Source organism: Thalassophryne amazonica, chromosome 11, assembly GCF_902500255.1.
Source record: "Thalassophryne amazonica chromosome 11, fThaAma1.1, whole genome shotgun sequence".
NCBI classification, from domain to species: domain Eukaryota; kingdom Metazoa; phylum Chordata; class Actinopteri; order Batrachoidiformes; family Batrachoididae; genus Thalassophryne; species Thalassophryne amazonica.
The window spans coordinates 63,204,230-63,223,314 of record NC_047113.1 but is presented as its reverse complement, the minus strand read 5'-3'; the positions used below and the strand labels follow the sequence as shown (position 1 = coordinate 63,223,314).

The window sequence follows — 19,085 nt, the reverse complement described above, 5'->3', positions numbered from 1 at the left end:
GGCTGACCATAGCAGCGCTCACGATGTGTATGTGAGTGTGAAACTTAATCCTCCGACCAAGGCCACTGAGGCTGCACTGGCAGAGAGGCGAGGAGAATGTGAAGGAGACAGAATTAGAAAGAAAAGCAGTAACATCAACAAAGCAAAGCCCAAAACAGTCTATTTTAAGGACGAGTGGGTGTTAGTAAAAACACGGCGGTAATGAAGCTTTTTTAAATAGTGGTGACGACAGTGTGCAAAGCAAACCAAGTTTGATTTTAGTCGGTGAAATCTGACCTTCCATCGTGGTCACGTTGTATGTTTGGGCACAAACATATTGTGGGTGATGTATATAAAAAATTGTTTTTACATGAAATGTGGACCATTTTTCAGAGAGAAAGCCAACTTTGTCCTTGTCCAAACGTATTAAAAATACATTGTCAAATGTGAAAAATGAAGGGGCTGCTGTTATTTTGAAAAGGGGGGAAAACCACGATGATCACTTAGGCTTCATGCTTCCTGAAACAATGACTCTTTGAACACTGAAGGATTTGCATGTAAAATAAACTGGACCTGTTTTCTGTCCAATGAAATTAATGATCCCTGAAATGTGTGGGAAAAAAACAAGCAAAGAACTACCATAGCTGGTGATGATGTTGGCTCCAAAAAGCTTCCAGGGAACATAAATTGTAGAAATCGCTGTTTATTTTTCATGGATCTCTTATGTATGTAAGTATGCCTCGAATTACCCCCCACCCCCACCACCACCAAAAATGGATTAATATTAGTGTTAGTGCTACTGTAACTGGAGATCAGTTATTTTCAATTTAATTTGATAAATAAAATTTGGTTGGAATTTTTTGTAGCATATACTTTGCTTTCAAATTATTAATATTAATAATAATATTTTTAATAGTGGTAGTTTATTTTTATTGCTGCCTCAGAATCTGTGCCTTGTGAACAACAAATTTCCATTCTGTACATTTGTTTTTGCTTAAATTACTATTATTGGAAATGGTTTGTTGGGTTTCATTACTGCAAGAAGAACTACTGTATGTCATTTATAGGTTATGAGGTCCGTTGGTTCTGATATTTATCCTGTGATTGCTTGGTGTGAAGGAAATCAGAAACTATGACTACCCCAAGATGGGACGCCAGTCCATTGCAGTTTCCTTCCCCAGTTGAGGCTGGTACCCATGTACAGTTGGTTGGACTGGATTAGTCCAGGTGAAGGGTCTGCCCTAAGGACACAGACAGGTATCGTGACCTGGAATCAAACTCAAGTCAACATATTGGTAGTCTGACTTCTCATCCCACTGAGCTACCTGACATGTTGTTGTTGTTGCAAGAGAACTTTATTTATTGTAAAATGTGATGATACTGTAAGGTTATTTTTATAGGTGATATTTGTAAGGTGATAATTATTTAAAAAAAAACCTGCTCTTTAACAGCTATTCTTAAGTAGAATCTACCTCTAAAGATATGCTAAACATTGCATTGCTTTATGTAGACATACATTGAGTTGTGTGTCACCAGCCTAGTACAGCATTGTAATTTGTAAAACACTTGAGTCAAGAGGGACTTTCTTGTATTCCGATATGTTTCCTCCAGCGCTGCGTCTTCTGTATGCGCAATATTGCTTCTTTGTGCTCCTCTGTCAATAAAATCAGATCCCCTCTGGATGCTTTGATAGAATAGTTTTCTGCATTTTGCCCCTCTCCTCTCATTTCTGTCTCCATTACGGGACATGAAAACCAAAGTGAATCAATAGCCCTTCCATGTGTGTGTGTGTGTGTGTGTGTGTGTGTGTGTGTGTGTGTGTGTGTGTGTGTGTGTGTGTGTGTGTGTGTGTGTGCATTTGCTTGTAATGACAGTCAACCTTGTTTTTCATTCCGCTTTAGGTCGATACTACATATGAGTTGGAGTGTAGTTTATGAGAGAGTTAATAGTTAGAGACAGCAGTGGGCTGCTTATGAGCTGCAGATAGACGACCCCTCAGATCATAGGCTGCATGTTCTTACATGTGTGCGTATATCAATAAGTAATGAGTTTAAGCTCGATGTGATGACTGGGCTCAATAGTAAGCACCCAGACAGAAGGTGTGAATCTGTAAGTGCAGTCTGCTGTCTTCTTTCTGATGATTTTAAGGGGTAAAATCAAACAGACAAACAAACAGAAAGTGTTAATGGAAAAAAAAAAATCTTCAATGTAAATTCACCTTGTGTAGTGTTAAAGTTAAGAACTGGGTTTCAGTAGCTGTCAATTGTTTTAAGTTCATGTAACATTAGTTACAAGTGACACAGCTATGACCTGTCATTCATTTTCAATGAAAGTGGCCGATTTTTAGTAATACGAGTAAAAGACAACTGTCGCTATGTCTCCAGCTACATGCGGCCAAAATAGACTCGAAGTCTATTTTATGCAAATGCTGAGCAATGCCAAGGCAGTGTGGTGTCAGCTGGCTGTTCACTTGAACAAAATAAACCAAGATGTCAGAAATCATTCCAAAGCAGCTACAGTATCTGTCGGTATATGTAAATCTAACCATGTTTGGCATTTTCATGTATTTTGTAAAAGATAACGAGAAATAAACACTTCTAAAGCTAAAAATGCCTTCGTAACCAGATAACATCTCTAAAATTATTTACACGATAGCTTACAGAGATGTTAGCATGCTAACTAGGGGTACAGTAACATCACTGTGAAAGAAACAAATCACAAATCAAGCAAACTTTGGTTCTCTTAATGGAGCTATTCCACAAAGCATTGTTTAATCCCGAATAGCAAGTCGAGGCACATTTTGAAGCATCATACTAATTTCTTGATCCATCTTTGTCAATCATCTGCAACAGATTTGAAATCTGGATCCAATTTTCAACTGTTGAAAAATGTCACCTCAATTCTCGAAAACATTGATAGTACGTGGTAATGTAATTTTCCAGGTATTCGCAGTCTTAATAGCTTCAATCATGTTCAGACTTCTTTACATAGGGGATTCATACTGACTACGGCTTGAAACTTGTTTGATCGTGCTCCACTGGGATAAAATTTTGAAGATGAAGCAGCATTTGTTGCGGATTTTGTTCAAAGTTGAACAGCTTGATCACGTCTGGCTGAGGGTGTAGCTCTTTTCTTTCACTTTCCGGGTGGGTTGCTCAGCTTGCACTTTAACAGATAGCCTGCTAGGAGGCAAGCTGGATTAAGCTGTTTCCTGTTTTGGCACTAGTAGTAGAACGCCCTGTGGAATAGCCCTGTAAGCAGTCAAGCATGAAGTATAAAACTTATCATAAGAGTGTTGGGTTTTTCCATCCTTTATAATTGTTATTATAATATAATCATTAAACATTGTGCACAATAACACCAAGTAACCATGAGTTGGCCCCACCCCAGGAACACCCATCAGTTGCCAAACACCAACTGCTTGTCTGTCTCATTTAAGCTAATATAACCGTAGGGTAACTATGAAATCACACCTACATAAAGTTCAGTGACACTTGTTACAAGATCAACTTTGGGAGATTGTACAATACTGTCCAAGATTTCACACTAAAAGTGTTAAATTAAAATTTGAAATGTTAAAACTAGCTCTGAATATCTAGATAAATATCAGGTTTGATTTACTGGAAGCAAGATACTGTATGTTACAAAGAGAAAATATTCTTAATATTGTATTTTGTAGAATTTGTTAAATGACAAAGTTTGTACAACTGCATTCTCACACCAGTATTTGATATGTTCAGAGTTAGCACAAGTTGTGTAACTCCAGCAAGAAATACTGTCATGTCAAACATTTTAAGGGCCCTGTCCCACTGGGGAGAGGATTAATTGTGCATGAACTGAGTATACAAATTGCGGGCGTTCGTTGTCGTCCGCAACAAAAAATGGCCAAAAATGACAAATGTCCCAGTATGAATTACGGATATATTAATAATATACAGCGAATATATGATGAACAATCACGGTTATATAACGCATGTGGTGAGGAAACTGATCTGACACATTGAGATTATCACGGCAGTATTACGGGTGTATTATGAATGCATCGCGCACGTGTTGCACGTGCATGGCATCTGCATTGCGGTCATAAAAGAAGCGCACTCGCTCCTTTCTGTATCACTATTCAGACCAACAATACAGGCTCTGGAGCATTTGCTGGACTTGGACAAGTTGATCAGAGTGTTGTCATGCGAGGGTTAACTGTTCATGAGTTTGGGGAGGGGGAGGGGGGAAGCCGCTAGGGTTGTGAGACGGTGTTTTTTTTTTTTTTTTTTTTTTGAGAGTGTCACAGAAAACAGACTTCAGCGTGAGTTGTGGCTAAACAGCAACTCTTCCTTTTGTTGGTGTTAAATAAAAGTCCTGGATTGTAGCAGCTATTACGTCTTTCTGGATTTACACAGCCGGACCGGCACTGACTGGCAGGTATGTCGCTTTCTGCCACATATAGTACTTTTGGTTTACGTGACATGTTTATTATGCATTCACAGATTGTCCGCAAATCAGCTGCAAAGCAGATGTAATAAAAATGCTTTATTCATGGCCAATTTGTATGCATTCGCTGCAACATATTTTAGTTCATGATGTGGACATGATAGACACGATACATATCTGTTTTACACACTGCCCCGGTCCGCTGCCAAGCCGCAAATCCCTGTCAGTTGCGGATATCAGCGGTTAACGGCAGATATGCAGCGCATAGAGTATGTATTTTGTATGAATTGAGTATATATGGAGTATGTAAGGCGGATGTCATCCGCATCCAGATTTTTGAACAGCTCAAAAATCCTGGCTGTGGACATGCGTGCCTCTGCAGATGATCACGGGCGTTTTCGGATGACGGCCGACTCATAAAGGCATGTTACATGGATATTGCGGATGTTTGGCAAATATAGGCCAGTTTTGTGCACAATCCATATGCAAATCCTCCTAAACGCCAGTGGGACAGGGCCCTAAAATCTGTTTTTTTTTTAAAGGTAATGAGGGCTGTTTAGATGGCTTTCCCGTTAACTTGCGTCACAGATATTCGCCAATTCAGTCGGTGGAATCGGGTCTTGTTTCTCAATCTGGTTTTATCTGCTTTTCTCTTTCTCCAGTACCCTCAACAACAACAACATCACCCTCATCCCCCTCTCCAGCTTCAACCACATGCCTAAGCTGCGGACACTGTGAGTATCAAGAGCATACAGGAAAATAATCAGAATATACTCACACGTACTGCATGAACCCTGTGGTTACATTTAAAACACACAAAAGCACAAAGGCAGCACCGCCTGTGTATCACATAATCATGTCAGAAAAACAGACCAGCTCGTCTACTGTTTCATAACAGTGAATAATCATGTGGCCATTACGTACATACATAAACAAAATGAAAGATGTAGATACAATTTTGTGCATTCATACACAGTAAGGGTAGTCTCATTTTCTGCATTGATTTTGTGTGTTACTGTTATGCTGATGACATGCTGCTGTATCTCTTTGAATCATAACAATTCCACAAAGGCTGTCAATATAAACACAGAATGGCCCATGAGATCAAAGAATCTACAAATATCTACAAATGTTCTACATTTCATTTGTGGCCAAAAGGTGACTTTCATTCTTGGTTTGGAACATGATACTCAAAGTTAATTGGCCCAGTTGCTAATAATGTTAAAATTACTGTGCATCAAATCTGGGAATCACATTAGAATTGTCTACATGCTAGCTTTTGGTGACAGCTATTATATTAACTAGCCATAATATATAATCTAATTTTATTGATGTTTGAAATGTTCCAAACATACATTGATGCAATTTGCAACAGCTTGGATGACAAACAGATAGTACAAACACACGGTTTTCACATAAATAAAAATTCATCTGGCTAGCATCTACACTGGCTAGCTTGTACTGAGCATGTTAATGGTACAAAAAATAGGCCTGATAAGCTCTTTTGGGAGTACTTTTTTCTTTTGCTGGCCTTTCAAATAAGTAAGAAGGCATGTGAATAATTAACTATCCATTAACAACAATAGACCAATGTTGATAGCTAATCTGACCACAATAAAAGTCAAATACTGAAAACACTGAGGAATTTTGTTGAAAATTGGAGCAAATCTGAAGAAAATTAAATACTTTAGGTTTACATTACTTCGTTGACCAAGTTAATAAAGAATTTTTTTCCTAGATGTTTCAGTAAAACTCCTTCTAATCAACATAATAATCAGCCATTGAATTAATTTATAAATACATTTGTCATTTTAGAAAATGGTAAATGGACTGCATTTATATAGCGCTTTTCCATCTGCATCAGACGCTCAAAGTGCTTTACAAATAACGCCTCACATTCACCCCAATATCAGGGTGCTGCCATGCAAGGCACTCACCACACACTGGGAACAACAGGGGATTAAAGACCTTGCCCAAGGGCTCTTAGCGGTTTTCCAGCTGGCTGGGATTTGAACCAAAGATCTTCTGGTCTTAAGTCCAGAGCCTTAACCACAAGACCATCACCCCCTCCCATTATAAACCTAATGAATAACATCAGTTAAATATCTTTTCAAAGTGGTTATTTCTTCTTATTTGATTTTATATGTTGTGTTTCATGCGGTGCATATGATTTTTGTTATATATTGCTTACTTAAGTATTTCATCTCATACTTGTAACACATCAGGTGACAATTCTTTTGTATCATGTCTATTTGTAAAAAAAATACTGTAACATCTCTTTTCGACTCTTAACATCTCTTTTAGACTTTGCTGCACACATACAATACAGAGTGTGCTGTGCACATATGGTACAGACCCTATACTGACAGTAGCCTTTGAATATAAAATTCATAATTCCATATGGATGCACATTCGTGAATTGTCAAGCAGATGCCAGTGTTCAGGATGTTTTACTTTTGATACGACTTCAGAACAATGTGTTGAAACAGTTTCAAAATGGTAAGAAACAGTGTTTCAAGTTTGCCCTCACTAATTTGTATGCTAATTTGCAGTAGCAGTGCTGGGAAAAAAATTTGGTATGATCCCCAGCCAGACATTCTATCCATTCTTTAATTTTTTTTTTTTACTTTTCAGTTTTGTTGGATTTTTCACCCTGTATTTGACCACACATTGTTAGTAAAGGCTCAGGTGAAGGCAGGCACCACACCCAGGAGGTGGTACACATGTCTATAGAATATTACACTGGTAAAATATAGTTGTTTATTTTATTGAGAAGGTAAATCAAAGCTAACCACAATCAAATAATATCACCATCTGTATGTGCTCATTTTATTATTTGAATTACAAGATTATAGTATTTATTTGTTTATTAGGTATTGCCTACACACACTGGTTGGGATGGGTTAACTCACTCACTCACCCACTCATCTACATGTTTGCTGTACCAGCCCTACACAGTTTCCAGCATAGGGGAAATTAGGATGTGTTTATAATGAAGACAACAGCGAATATTCACAGATCTTCTCAGATTGTATTTCCAGTACTTGTTTGAAACAGATCTTGCAGCTGCCATGGTGATGGCATGACTTCTCAAAAGAAACTCTTCCCAAAATCCTTTGGACTGCCTGAAAGCCTCACCATTGGTTGCATTCCCGCTGGACACACAGGATGTAAATTTTGCCAACCACCATGCAAAGAATGGGATTTCCTCCTCAGATCGATTTTGGGTTTTTTTTCCACCAGTGTAGCCACACAAGCCAATTTAAAATTCAGAAATGAGGAGTTTAAAATGGAAATACGCTCAACTTTTTCACTCTTGTCGCTTTATATACAAACATACAGGATAATGCTCAACAACTTCCATTTATCTTTAATGACGATGTTTTGGATGAGTGTCCATCAACAGCCAAACATGCAACTGCGTTTCCAAATGTCCATCATACTGGTAATATGGCGAGAAATCAGCCTGTTAAAATTGAATTTCATGCAGTGGTACAACTCCACAGTTGCCAGAAGATTGAGTGTGGAGTCACCAATATCCATTATCTTTTAATCAGAAGCCCTCGTCTGCTTCTGTTCCCCATCAACACCGAGTGACTATCTCCTCTGATTTCTTGTCTCTTCCTCCTTTCCTCCTCCTCACTGTCTCCCTCCTCATATAAACAGCAGTTCTTGTCTTTTCATTTTTCACAGCATCCTCATCATGACTTCCTTTGTCACCCTCTGGTTTTCCTTCCTCCCTGATATTCCTTCACTCCGTTCTTCTCGTGTACTCCTTGTCCTTCCTGTCCTCTTCCTCCTTTCTTATTAGCAGCCCATCCTCCTCCTCGTTTGCTCTTCACCTCCAATACCTCTTCGTACTTCTCTTCAGCCTGGCTCCCTCTTCTGTATTAAATTTTGTGTCGGCCTCACATCCCAGTATTGAATTTGCTGCTTTTATAAAAACGACTCATTCAATCACATGTTTAGAGATGTCCCTGATTTGATTAACGGGGGAAGTTGGCGAGGCAGATACTTTGAGATGTGGAATGAAAAGGTGCCTCCCCTACCTCCTGTGCCACCTCAATCTGATTTCTTATTGCAACAGCTCAAACATATCCACTTCTTTTTTTCAGTTTCCCTTTTTCTTTACAGCTTTTCCTCCTTGTTTTTCCCTGCAGCATCCGTTCTGTTTGCAGCGGTGGTGGGAACAGTTCAGCTAATCAGCTAACAGCTAGTTAGTGAAGCTAATGTTCACAAATTTTCTTTTAACTTTTCATTAACAAAATTAACTTTTCAGCTACCTTTGAAAACTATGAGCTATTCATTAGCTTCAACTAAATTTAGTTCAGCTAACATTAAGACAGCTAACTTTTTTTTATATAAATTTAATGGAAAAATAACTTTACGTTTGTTCCTGTTGGAGCTTATAGACTAATGTAATAAGTGAACACATGCAAAGGCAACAATCATCACCTTTTAGAATTAAGTGGACATTAATTTTATTATTAAAATTGTTATCCATGTGTATTTTTATTTTTTAATTGTATCTGTTTAATACTTTCTGTACTGTAAAGAAGCGGTTCGTTGAATGGAAATTACTGTTCAATTTCATTTGTTCCTTTAATTATTATGTACATCTTGATCGTGCCAGAATCAAATTCATGCAAGTGTCAAGGTGGCTTTTCAAGCATACCATTTAATGACATGCATTGGCATGATGAATAGCGTGCCAGTGCGGGGATCAAGTTTGTGCAAGTATCAAGGTGACTTTACATTTACGTTGGCTTCTGCTTCATTTCAATGTATGAAACAAAGATATTTCATGTTTTGTGTCATCAACTTCATTTTATTTCTTACTATAAAACCCTGTGAGGTAGGGTTGGTGGCCAAGTGGTTAATGCACTTGGTTTCAGTGCGGTAGGTTCCCAGTTCGAATCCCACCCCTACCACATTTCTCCATGTAATGTTGAGTTGCATCAGGAAGGGCATCCGGCGTAAAATTTGTGCCAATTCAATATGCAGATCCACCTTGGATTTGCTGTGGCGACCCCAAGTACAAAACAAGGGAGCAGCCGAAGGGACTTGCTTTTTTTTTACTATAAAACCCCAATTCCAATGAAGTTGGAATGTTGTGTAAAATGTAAATAAAAACAGAATACAATGATTTGCAAATCCTCTTCAACCTATATTCAATTGAATGCACCACAAAGACGATATTTAATGTTCAAACTGATAAACTTTATTGTTTTTGTGCAGATATTTGCTCCTTTTGAAATGGATGCCTGCAACACGTTTCAAAAATGCTGGGGCAGTGGTATGTTTACCACTGTGTTACATCACCTTTCCTTCTAACAACACTCAGTAAGCATTTGGGAACTGAGGACACAAATTGTTGAAGCTTGGTAGGTGGAATTCTTTCCCATTCTTTCTTGAGGTATGACTTCAGTTGTTCAACAGTCCAGGGTCTCAGTTGTCGTATTTTGCGCTTCATAAAGCGCCACACATTTTCAATGAGCGACAGGTCTGGACTGCAGGCAGGCCAGTCTAGTACCCGGACTCTTATTACGAAGCCACGCTGTTGTGACACATGCAGAATGTGGCTTGGCATTGTCTTGCTGAAGTAAGCAGGGACGTCCCTGAAAAAGACGCTGCTTGGATGGCAGCATGTGTTGCTCCAAAACCTGGATGTACTTTTCAGCACTGATGGTGCCATCACAGATGTGTAAGTTGTCCATGCCATGGGCACTAACACACCACTGTGTTACATCACCTTTCCTTCTAACAACACTCAATAAGCGTTTGGGAAATGAGGACACTAATTGTGAGTGTCATGATTGGGTATATAAAAGGAGCATCCCCAAAAGTTTCACCCGTTGATAAGCAAAGATGGGGCGAAGATCACTACTTTGTGAACAACTGTGTGAAAAAGATAGTCCAGTAGTTTAAGAACAATGTTTCTCAACGTTCAATTGCAAGCAATTTAGGGATTCCATCATCTACAGTCCATAATATAATCAGAATATTCAAAGAATGTGGAGAACTTTCTGCCTGTGTTGCAGGCATCCATTTCAAAATGAGCAAATATTTGCACAAAAACAAAGTTTATCCGTTTGAACATTAAATATCTTGTCTCTGTGGTGTATTCAATTGAATATAGGTTGAAGAGGATTTGCAAATCTTTGTATTCTGTTTTTATTAACATTTTACACAACTTCCGAACTTCATTGGAATTGGGGTTGTACAACCATTCCTGAATTTAAGGCCTGGAACACATTTAAAAAATAAGTTAGGACTGGGACAATTTAGGGCTAGTAATAAGGTACAAAAAATAAACTATGATGTTATTTCAGACAGGTGATGTCAACAGGTAATTATATTCATGATTTGGTACAATGGCAGTATCCATAAAAGGCTGAGTCTCTGAGGAGCAAAGATGGGCACGGGATCTCTAGTTTTTCAACAAATCATCTTCTTTCAGCTGCTCCCATTAGGGGTCATCACAGCAGAGCAATCATTTTCATCTCACCCTGCCCTCTCTATCTTCCTCTGTCACACCAACCACCTCCAACCTCACCGCATCCATAAACCTCCTTCTCCCTATATACCCTGGGTCCCTCCCCAGCACATGTCTAAACCATCTCAATCTCGCCTCTCTGACTTTGTCTCCAAACCGTCCCACCTGAGCCGTCCCTCTGATATGTTCATTCCTTATCCTGTCCATCATCATCAGTCCCAAAGACAATCGCAACATCTTCAGCTCTGCCACCTCCAGCTCTGTCTTTTCATTAGCTCCACCGTCTGTAAGCTGTACAACATAGCAGGTCTCACTACTGTTTTGTAGACTCTCCCCTTCACTCTTGCAGATATTCTTCAGTCACAAGTCACTCTTGCCACATTTCTCTACCCTGCCTGCTCTCTCTTCTTCACCTCTCTACCATAGTCTCCTTTACTTTGGACACTTGATCCCAAGTATCTCTACTCTACACCATCTCCACTCCTTGTAACTGCACAGTTCCACTGGGCTCCCTCTCATTCACACACATTCACACACGCTCCGACTGAGTTTAATTCCTCTACTCTCCAGAGCGTATCTCCACATTTCCAGGCTAGACTCAACCTGCTTTCAACTCTGACTACAGATCACAATGTCATCTGCAAGCATCATAGTCCATGGAGAATCCTGTCTCATCTCATCCATCAACCTGTCCATCACCATTGCAAACAAGAAAGGACTCAGAGCTGATTCTTGGTTTAATCCCACCTCCACCTTGAATGAGTCTGTCATTCCTACTGCGCATCTCAGCACTTTCACATTATCATTGTACATGTCCTGCACTAAATAAAATCAAATCAATTTAATTTATATAGCGCCAAATCACAACAAACAGTCACCCCAAGGCGCTTTATATTGTAAGGCAAAAGCCATACAATAATTACTATGAGCAAGCACTTGGCGACAGTGGGAAGGAAAACACCCTTTTAACAGGAAGAAACCTCCAGCAGAACCAGGCTCAGGGAGGGGCAGTCTTCTGCTGGGACTGGTTGGGGCTGAGGGGAGAGAATCAGGAAAAAGACATGCTGTGCAAGAGAGCAGAGATCAATCACCAATGATTAAAAGCAGAGTGGTGCATACAGAGCAAAAAGAGGTGAATAAAAAGAAACACTGGGTGCATCATGGGAAACCCCCCAGCAGTCTAAATCTATAGCAGCATAACTAAGGGATGGTTCAGGGTCACCTGCTCCGGCCCTAACTATAAGCTTTAGCAAAAAGGAAAATTTTAAGCTTAATCTTAAAAGTAGAGAGGGTGTCTGTCTCCCTAATTCGAATTGGGAGCTGGTTCCACAGGAGAGGAGCCTGAAAGCTGAAGGCTCTGCCTCCCATTCTACTCTTACAAACCCTAGGAACTACAAGTAAGCCTGCAGTCTGAGAGCAAAGCCCTCTATTGGGGTGATATGGTACTATGAGGTCCCTAAGATAAGATGGGACCTGATTATTCAAAACCTTATAAGTAAGAAGAAGAATTTTAAATTCTATTCTGGAATTAACAGGAAGCCAATGAAGAGAAGCCAATATGGGTGAAATATGCCCTCTCCTTCTAGTCCCTGTCAGTACTCTAGCTGCAGCATTTTGAATTAACTGAAGGCTTTTCAGGGAACTTTTAGGACAACCTGATAATAATGAATTACAATAGTCCAGCCTAGAAGAAATAAATGCATGAATTAGCTTTTCAGCATCACTCTGAGACAAGACCTTTCTAATTTTAGAGATATTGTGCAAATGCAAAAAAGCAGTCCTACATATTTGCTTAATATGCGCATTGAAGGACATATCCTGATCAAAAATGACTCCAAGATTTCTCACAGTATTACTAGAGGTCAGGGTAATGCCATCCAGAGTAAGGAACTGGTTAGACACCATGTTTCTAAGATTTGTGGGGCCAAGTACAATAACTTCAGTTTTATCTGAATTTAAAAGCAGGAAATTAGAGGTCAACGCCTAAGGAAGACCTCTAACGGTCGAAACATCGCGACGGAGCACTTTTATCAGCTAACTTTCATCAGCGTTGGCAAGCTAACTAGCTTGCTAACGCTTTCGTTTTTATTTTTTTTATTTTATTTTATTTTATTTTTTTCTCTTTTAGCACTGTTGACGTGCGTTATCTGTGCTGCTCCACAGCGTGTTTAGTTGATTTTTATTTTATTTTAGCACCGTTGTCGTGTGTTCGCTGTTGTTGTGCGTTGCCTGTGCTGCTTCATGGCCTGTTTGGTGCCTTGATTGGGGCACTCCTTCTGCTGAATCACCTTTAAATTATTTACACATTATTCACTTCGTGTGTTTTTAGGAATCCGCTAGGTTGCGTAGCTACTAGCTCTTAGCCGATTTAGCATGGCGGCTTCTCCTGTCTCACCCGCACTTTTCTGCTCTGGGTGTGAAATGTTTAGTTATTCCTCGGCCTCCTTTAGCAGTAACGGTACTTGTAATAAGTGCAGCTTATTCGTAGCTTTGGAGGCCAGGCTGGGCGAATTGGAGACTCGGCTCCGCACCGTGGAAAATTCTACAGCTAGCCAGGCCCCTGTAGTCGGTGCGGACCAAGGTAGCTTAGCCGCCGCTAGTTCCCCCCTGGCAGATCCCGGGCAGTCGGGAAAGCAGGCTGACTGGGTGGCTGTGAGGAGGAAGCGTAGCCCTAAACAGAAGCCCCGTGTACACCGTCAACCCGTTCACTTCTCTAACCGTTTTTCCCCACTCGACGATACACTCGCCGAGGATCAAACTCTGGTTATTGGCGACTCTGTTTTGAGAAATGTGAAGTTAGCGACACCAGCAACCATTCTCAATTGTCTTCCGGGGGCCAGAGCAGGCGACATCGAAGGACATTTGAAATTGCTGGCTAAGGCTAAGCGTAAATTTGGTAAGATTGTAATTCACGTCGGCAGTAATGACACTCGGTTACGCCAATCGGAGGTCACTAAAATTAACATTGAATCGGTGTGTAACTTTGCAAAAACAGTGTCGGACTCTATTGTTTTCTCTGGGCCCCTCCCCAATCGGACCGGGAGTGACATGTTTAGCCGCATGTTCTCCTTGAATTGCTGGCTGTCTGAGTGGTGTCCAAAAAATGAGGTGGGCTTCATTGATAATTGGCAAGGCTTCTGGGGAAAACCTGGTCTTGTTAGGAGAGACGGCATCCATCCCACTTTAGATGGAGCAGCTCTCATTTCTAGAAATCTGGCCAATTTTCTTGGATCCTCCAAACTGTGACTGTCCAGCGTTGGGACCAGGAGGCAGAGCTGTGGTCTTATACACCTCTCTGCAGCTTCTCTCCCCCTGCCATCCCCTCGTTGCCCCATCCCCGTAGAGACGGTGCCTGCTCCCAGACCACCAATAACCAGCAAAAATCTATTTAAGCATAAAAATTCAAAAAGAAAAAATAATATAGCACCTTCAATTGCACCACAGACTAAAACAGTTAAATGTGGTCCATTAAACATTAGGTCTCTCTCTTCTAAGTCCCTGTTGGTAAATGATAGAATAATTGATCAACGTATTGATTTAATCTGCCTTACAGAAACCTGGTTACAGCAGGATGAATATGTTAGTTTAAATGAGTCAACACCCCCGAGTCACACTAACTGTCAGAATGCTCGTAGCACGGGCCGTGGCGGAGGATTAGCAGCAATCTTCCATTCCAGCTTATTAATTAATCAAAAACCTAGACAGAGCTTTAATTCATTTGAAAGCTTGTCTCTTAGTCTTGTCCATCCAAATTGGAAGTACCAAAAACCAGTTTTATTTGTTATTATCTATCGTCCACCTGGTCGTTACTGTGAGTTTCTCTGTGAATTTTCAGACCTTTTGTCTGACTTAGTGCTTAGCTCAGATAAGATAATTATAGTGGGCAATTTTAATATCCACACAGATGCTGAGAATGACAGCCTCAACACTGCATTTAATCTATTATTAGACTCTATCGGCTTTGCTCAAAAAGTAAATGAGTCCACCCACCACTTTAATCATATCTTAGATCTTGTTCTGACTTATGGTATGGAAATAGAAGACTTAACAGTATTCCCTGAAAACTCCCTTCTGTCTGATCATTTTTTAATAACATTTACATTTACCCTGATGGACTACCCTGCAGTGGGGAATAAGTTTCATTACACTAGAAGTCTTTCAGAAAGCGCTGTAACTAGGTTTAAGGATATGATTCCTTCGTTATGTTCTCTAATGTCATATACCAACACAGTGCAGAGTAGCTACCTAAACTCTGTAAGGGAGATAGAGTATCTCGTCAATAGTTTTACATCCTCTTTGAAGACAACTTTGGATGCTGTAGCTCCTCTGAAAAAGAGAGCTTTAAATCAGAAGTGTTTGACTCCGTGGTATAACTCACAAACTCGTAGCTTAAAGCAGATAACCCGTAAGTTGGAGAGGAAATGGCGTCTCACTAATTTAGAAGATCTTCACTTAGCCTGGAAAAAGAGTTTGTTGCTCTATAAAAAAGCCCTCCGTAAAGCTAGGACATCTTTCTACTCATCACTAATTGAAGAAAATAAGAATAACCTCAGGTTTCTTTTCAGCACTGTAGCTAAGCTGACAAAGAGTCAGAGCTCTATTGAGCTGAGTATTCCATTAACTTTAACTAGTAATGACTTCATGACTTTCTTTGCTAACAAAATTTTGACTATTAGAGAAAAAATTACTCATAACCATCCCAAAGATGTATCGTTATCTTTGGCTGCTTTCAGTGATGCCGGTATTTGGTTAGACTCTTTCTCTCCGGTTGTTCTGTCTGAGTTATTTTCATTGGTTGCTTCGTCCAAACCATCGGCATGTTTATTGGACCCCATTCCTGCCAGGCTGCTCAAGGAAGTCCTACCATTATTTAATGCTTCAATCTTAAATATGATTAATCTATCTTTGTTAGTTGGTTATGTACCACAGGCCTTTAAGGTGGCAGTAATTAAACCATTATTTAAAAAGCCATCACTTGACCCAGCTATCTTAGCTAATTATAGGCCAATTTCCAACCTTCCTTTTCTCTCAAAGATTCTTGAGAGGGTAGTTGTAAAACAGCTAACTGATCACCTGCAGAGGAATGGTCTATTTGAAGAGTTTCAGTCAGGTTTTAGAATTCATCATAGTACAGAAACAGCATTAGTGAAGGTTACAAATGATCTTCTTATGGCTTCGGACAGTGGACTCATCTCTGTGCTTGTTCTGTTGGACCTCAGTGCTGCTTTTGATACTGTTGACCATAAAATTTTATTACAGAGATTAGAGCATGTCATAGGTATTAAAGGCACTGCGCTGCGGTGGTTTGAATCATATTTGTCTAATAGATTACAGTTTGTTCATGTAAATGGGGAATCTTCTTCACGGACTAAAGTTAATTATGGAGTTCCACAAGGTTCTGTGCTAGGACCAATTTTATTCACTTTATACATGCTTCCCTTAGGCAGTATTATTAGACGGTATTGCTTAAATTTTCATTGTTACGCAGATGATACCCAGCTTTATCTATCCATGAAGCCAGAGGACACACACCAATTAGCTAAACTGCAGGATTGTCTTACAGACATAAAGACATGGATGACCTCTAATTTCCTGCTTTTAAACTCAGATAAAACTGAAGTTATTGTACTTGGCCCCACAAATCTTAGAAGCATGGTGTCTAACCAGATCGTTACTCTGGATGGCATTTCCCTGATCTCTAGTAATACTGTGAGAAATCTTGGAGTCATTTTTGATCAGGATATGTCATTCAAAGCGCATATTAAACAAATATGTAGGACTGCCTTTTTGCATTTACGCAATATCTCTAAAATCAGAAAGGTCTTGTCTCAGAGTGATGCTGAAAAACTAATTCATGCATTTATTTCCTCTAGGCTGGACTATTGTAATTCATTATTATCAGGTTGTCCTAAAAGTTCCCTAAAAAGCCTTCAGTTGGTTCAGAATGCTGCAGCTAGAGTACTGACGGGGACTAGCAGGAGAGAGCATATCTCACCCGTGTTGGCCTCTCTTCATTGGCTTCCTGTTAATTCTAGAATAGAATTTAAAATTCTTCTTCTTACTTATAAGGTTTTGAATAATCAGGTCCCATCTTATCTTAGGGACCTCATAGTACCATATTACCCCATTAGAGCGCTTCGCTCTCAGACTGCGGGCTTACTTGTAGTTCCTAGGGTTTGTAAGAGTAGAATGGGAGGCAGAGCCTTCAGCTTTCAGGCTCCTCTCCTGTGGAACCAGCTCCCAATTCAGATCAGGGAGACAGATACCCTCTCTACTTTTAAGATTAGGCTTAAAACTTTCCTTTTCGCTAAGGCTTATAGTTAGGGCTGGATCGGGTGATCCTGGACCATCCCTTGGTTATGCTGCTTTAGACGTAGATTGTGGGGGGGTTCCCATGATGCACTGTTTCTTTCTCTTTTTGCTCCGTATGCATCACTCTGCATTTAATCAGTAGTGATCGATCTCTGCCCCCCTTCACGGCATGTCTTTTTCCTGGTTTTTTCCCTCAGCCCCAACCAGTCTCAGCAGAAGACTGCCCCTCCCTGAGCCTGGTTCTGCTGGAGGTTTCTTCCTGTTAAAAGGGAGTTTTTCCTTCCCACTGTTGCCAAGTGCTTGCTCATAGGGGGTCGTTTTGACCGTTGGGGTTTTTTATAATTATTGTATGGCCTTGCCTTACAATATGGAGCACCTTGGGGCAACTGTTTGTTGTGATTTGGCGCTATATAAGAAAAAAGTTGATTGATTGATTGATCCATGTCCAGTGATGGTAACGCGTTACTCTAATCTGACCACTTTTTTTAGTAACGAGTAATCTAACGCGTTAATCTTTCCAAATCAGTAATCAGATTAAAGTTACTTCTCCATGTCACTGTGCGTTACTATTATTTTTCATTGTGGGTCGATAGCAGCATTAAACTTGGTCCGCGGGCAGGAGGTCGGGCCCGCTTTAAGCGAGCTGTGAGCTTTTCATCCATGGTTTTTTGCAGCTGCTCGACTCGTCATCACCTCTTAAAGCACGGTGATCAGCACACCTGCACTGAGCTTTACAAAGTCATTTTTATGCTTTATTTTTCTCCTTTATTTATAATTCTGAGCTGAGCCGCTCCGTATCGTCTCGTTAAAAACAGCTGATCCTCCGCGACGCGTCAACAACTAACACTATTTTCCACTCAAATGCACCTAAACTCTCTTTCTGAGGACCACATGATGTGAAAATGCAATAAAACTTTCTTACGTGTAAATCTGGTCATGTTTTCTGCATAAATAAATGTTATCCATTCTTTGTGCTCAAACGCCAAAGCAGGGGCGAATCCAGATGGAATGGAGGCGTGGGGCAAGGATGTGCCCCCCTCACAACACCCCTAGATTAAAGGTCCAGTTTTGAAGCCTTTTTTTACTACAACTACTAATACTACTTAAAATAATATTAATTTTGACAAGTAAAATATTTAGAGAGAATTTAAATGTTAGAAAAATACTAGAATGAATTTAATAGTTACATTTATAAACAATGTAGGTTCAAAATTGCAAGTTTTACTGTTACAGTGCTGTCAACAGTTAAATATGAGGTCAAGAAAGAGGTCTTTATTTTACTTTTTATAAAACAAGTATTTATTTTCATTGAAGTCAAGAAAGGGTGACTATAAAGTAAGTTTTGGCAAAACAGGTATCATTGTCATGTTGAGGTGGGTTGTTGTCGGCAGCTGGGGAAAGTAACTAAAAAAGTAACTAGTAATCTAACTTAGTTACTTTTACAATTGAGTAATCAGTAAAGTAACTAAGTTACTTTTTCAAGGAGTAATCAGTAATCAGTAATTGGATTACTTTTCCAAAGTAACTGTGGCAACACTGTCCATGTCTTTATGTCTGAAAGACATTCCTGCAGTTTAACTAATTGGTGTGTGTCCTCTGGCTTCATGGATAGATAAAGCTGGGTATCATCTGCGTAACAATGAAAATTTAAGCAATGCTTTCTAATAATACTGCCTAAGGGAAGCATCTATAAAGTGAATAAAATCGGTCCTAGCACAGAACCTTGTGGAACTCCATAATTAACCTTAGTCTGTGAAGAAGACTCCCCATTTACATGAACAAATTGTAATCTGTTAGATAAATATGATTCAAACCACTGCAGCGCAGTGCCTTTATTACCTATGGCATGCTCTAATCTCTGTAATAAAAT

The 19,085-nt window shown here is 39.8% G+C and overlaps 1 protein-coding gene across 1 annotated transcript in view; it reads left to right on the top strand.

Moving 5' to 3' along the window:
* slit3 (slit homolog 3 (Drosophila)) overlaps positions 1-19,085 on the top strand; it is a 713,397-nt gene that overhangs the window by 488,973 nt on the left and 205,339 nt on the right. Inside the window, exon 7 of the mRNA XM_034181986.1 lies at positions 5,070-5,141. Coding sequence (XP_034037877.1) covers positions 5,070-5,141 — 72 coding nt within the window. The remainder of the gene's footprint in view (positions 1-5,069; positions 5,142-19,085) is intronic.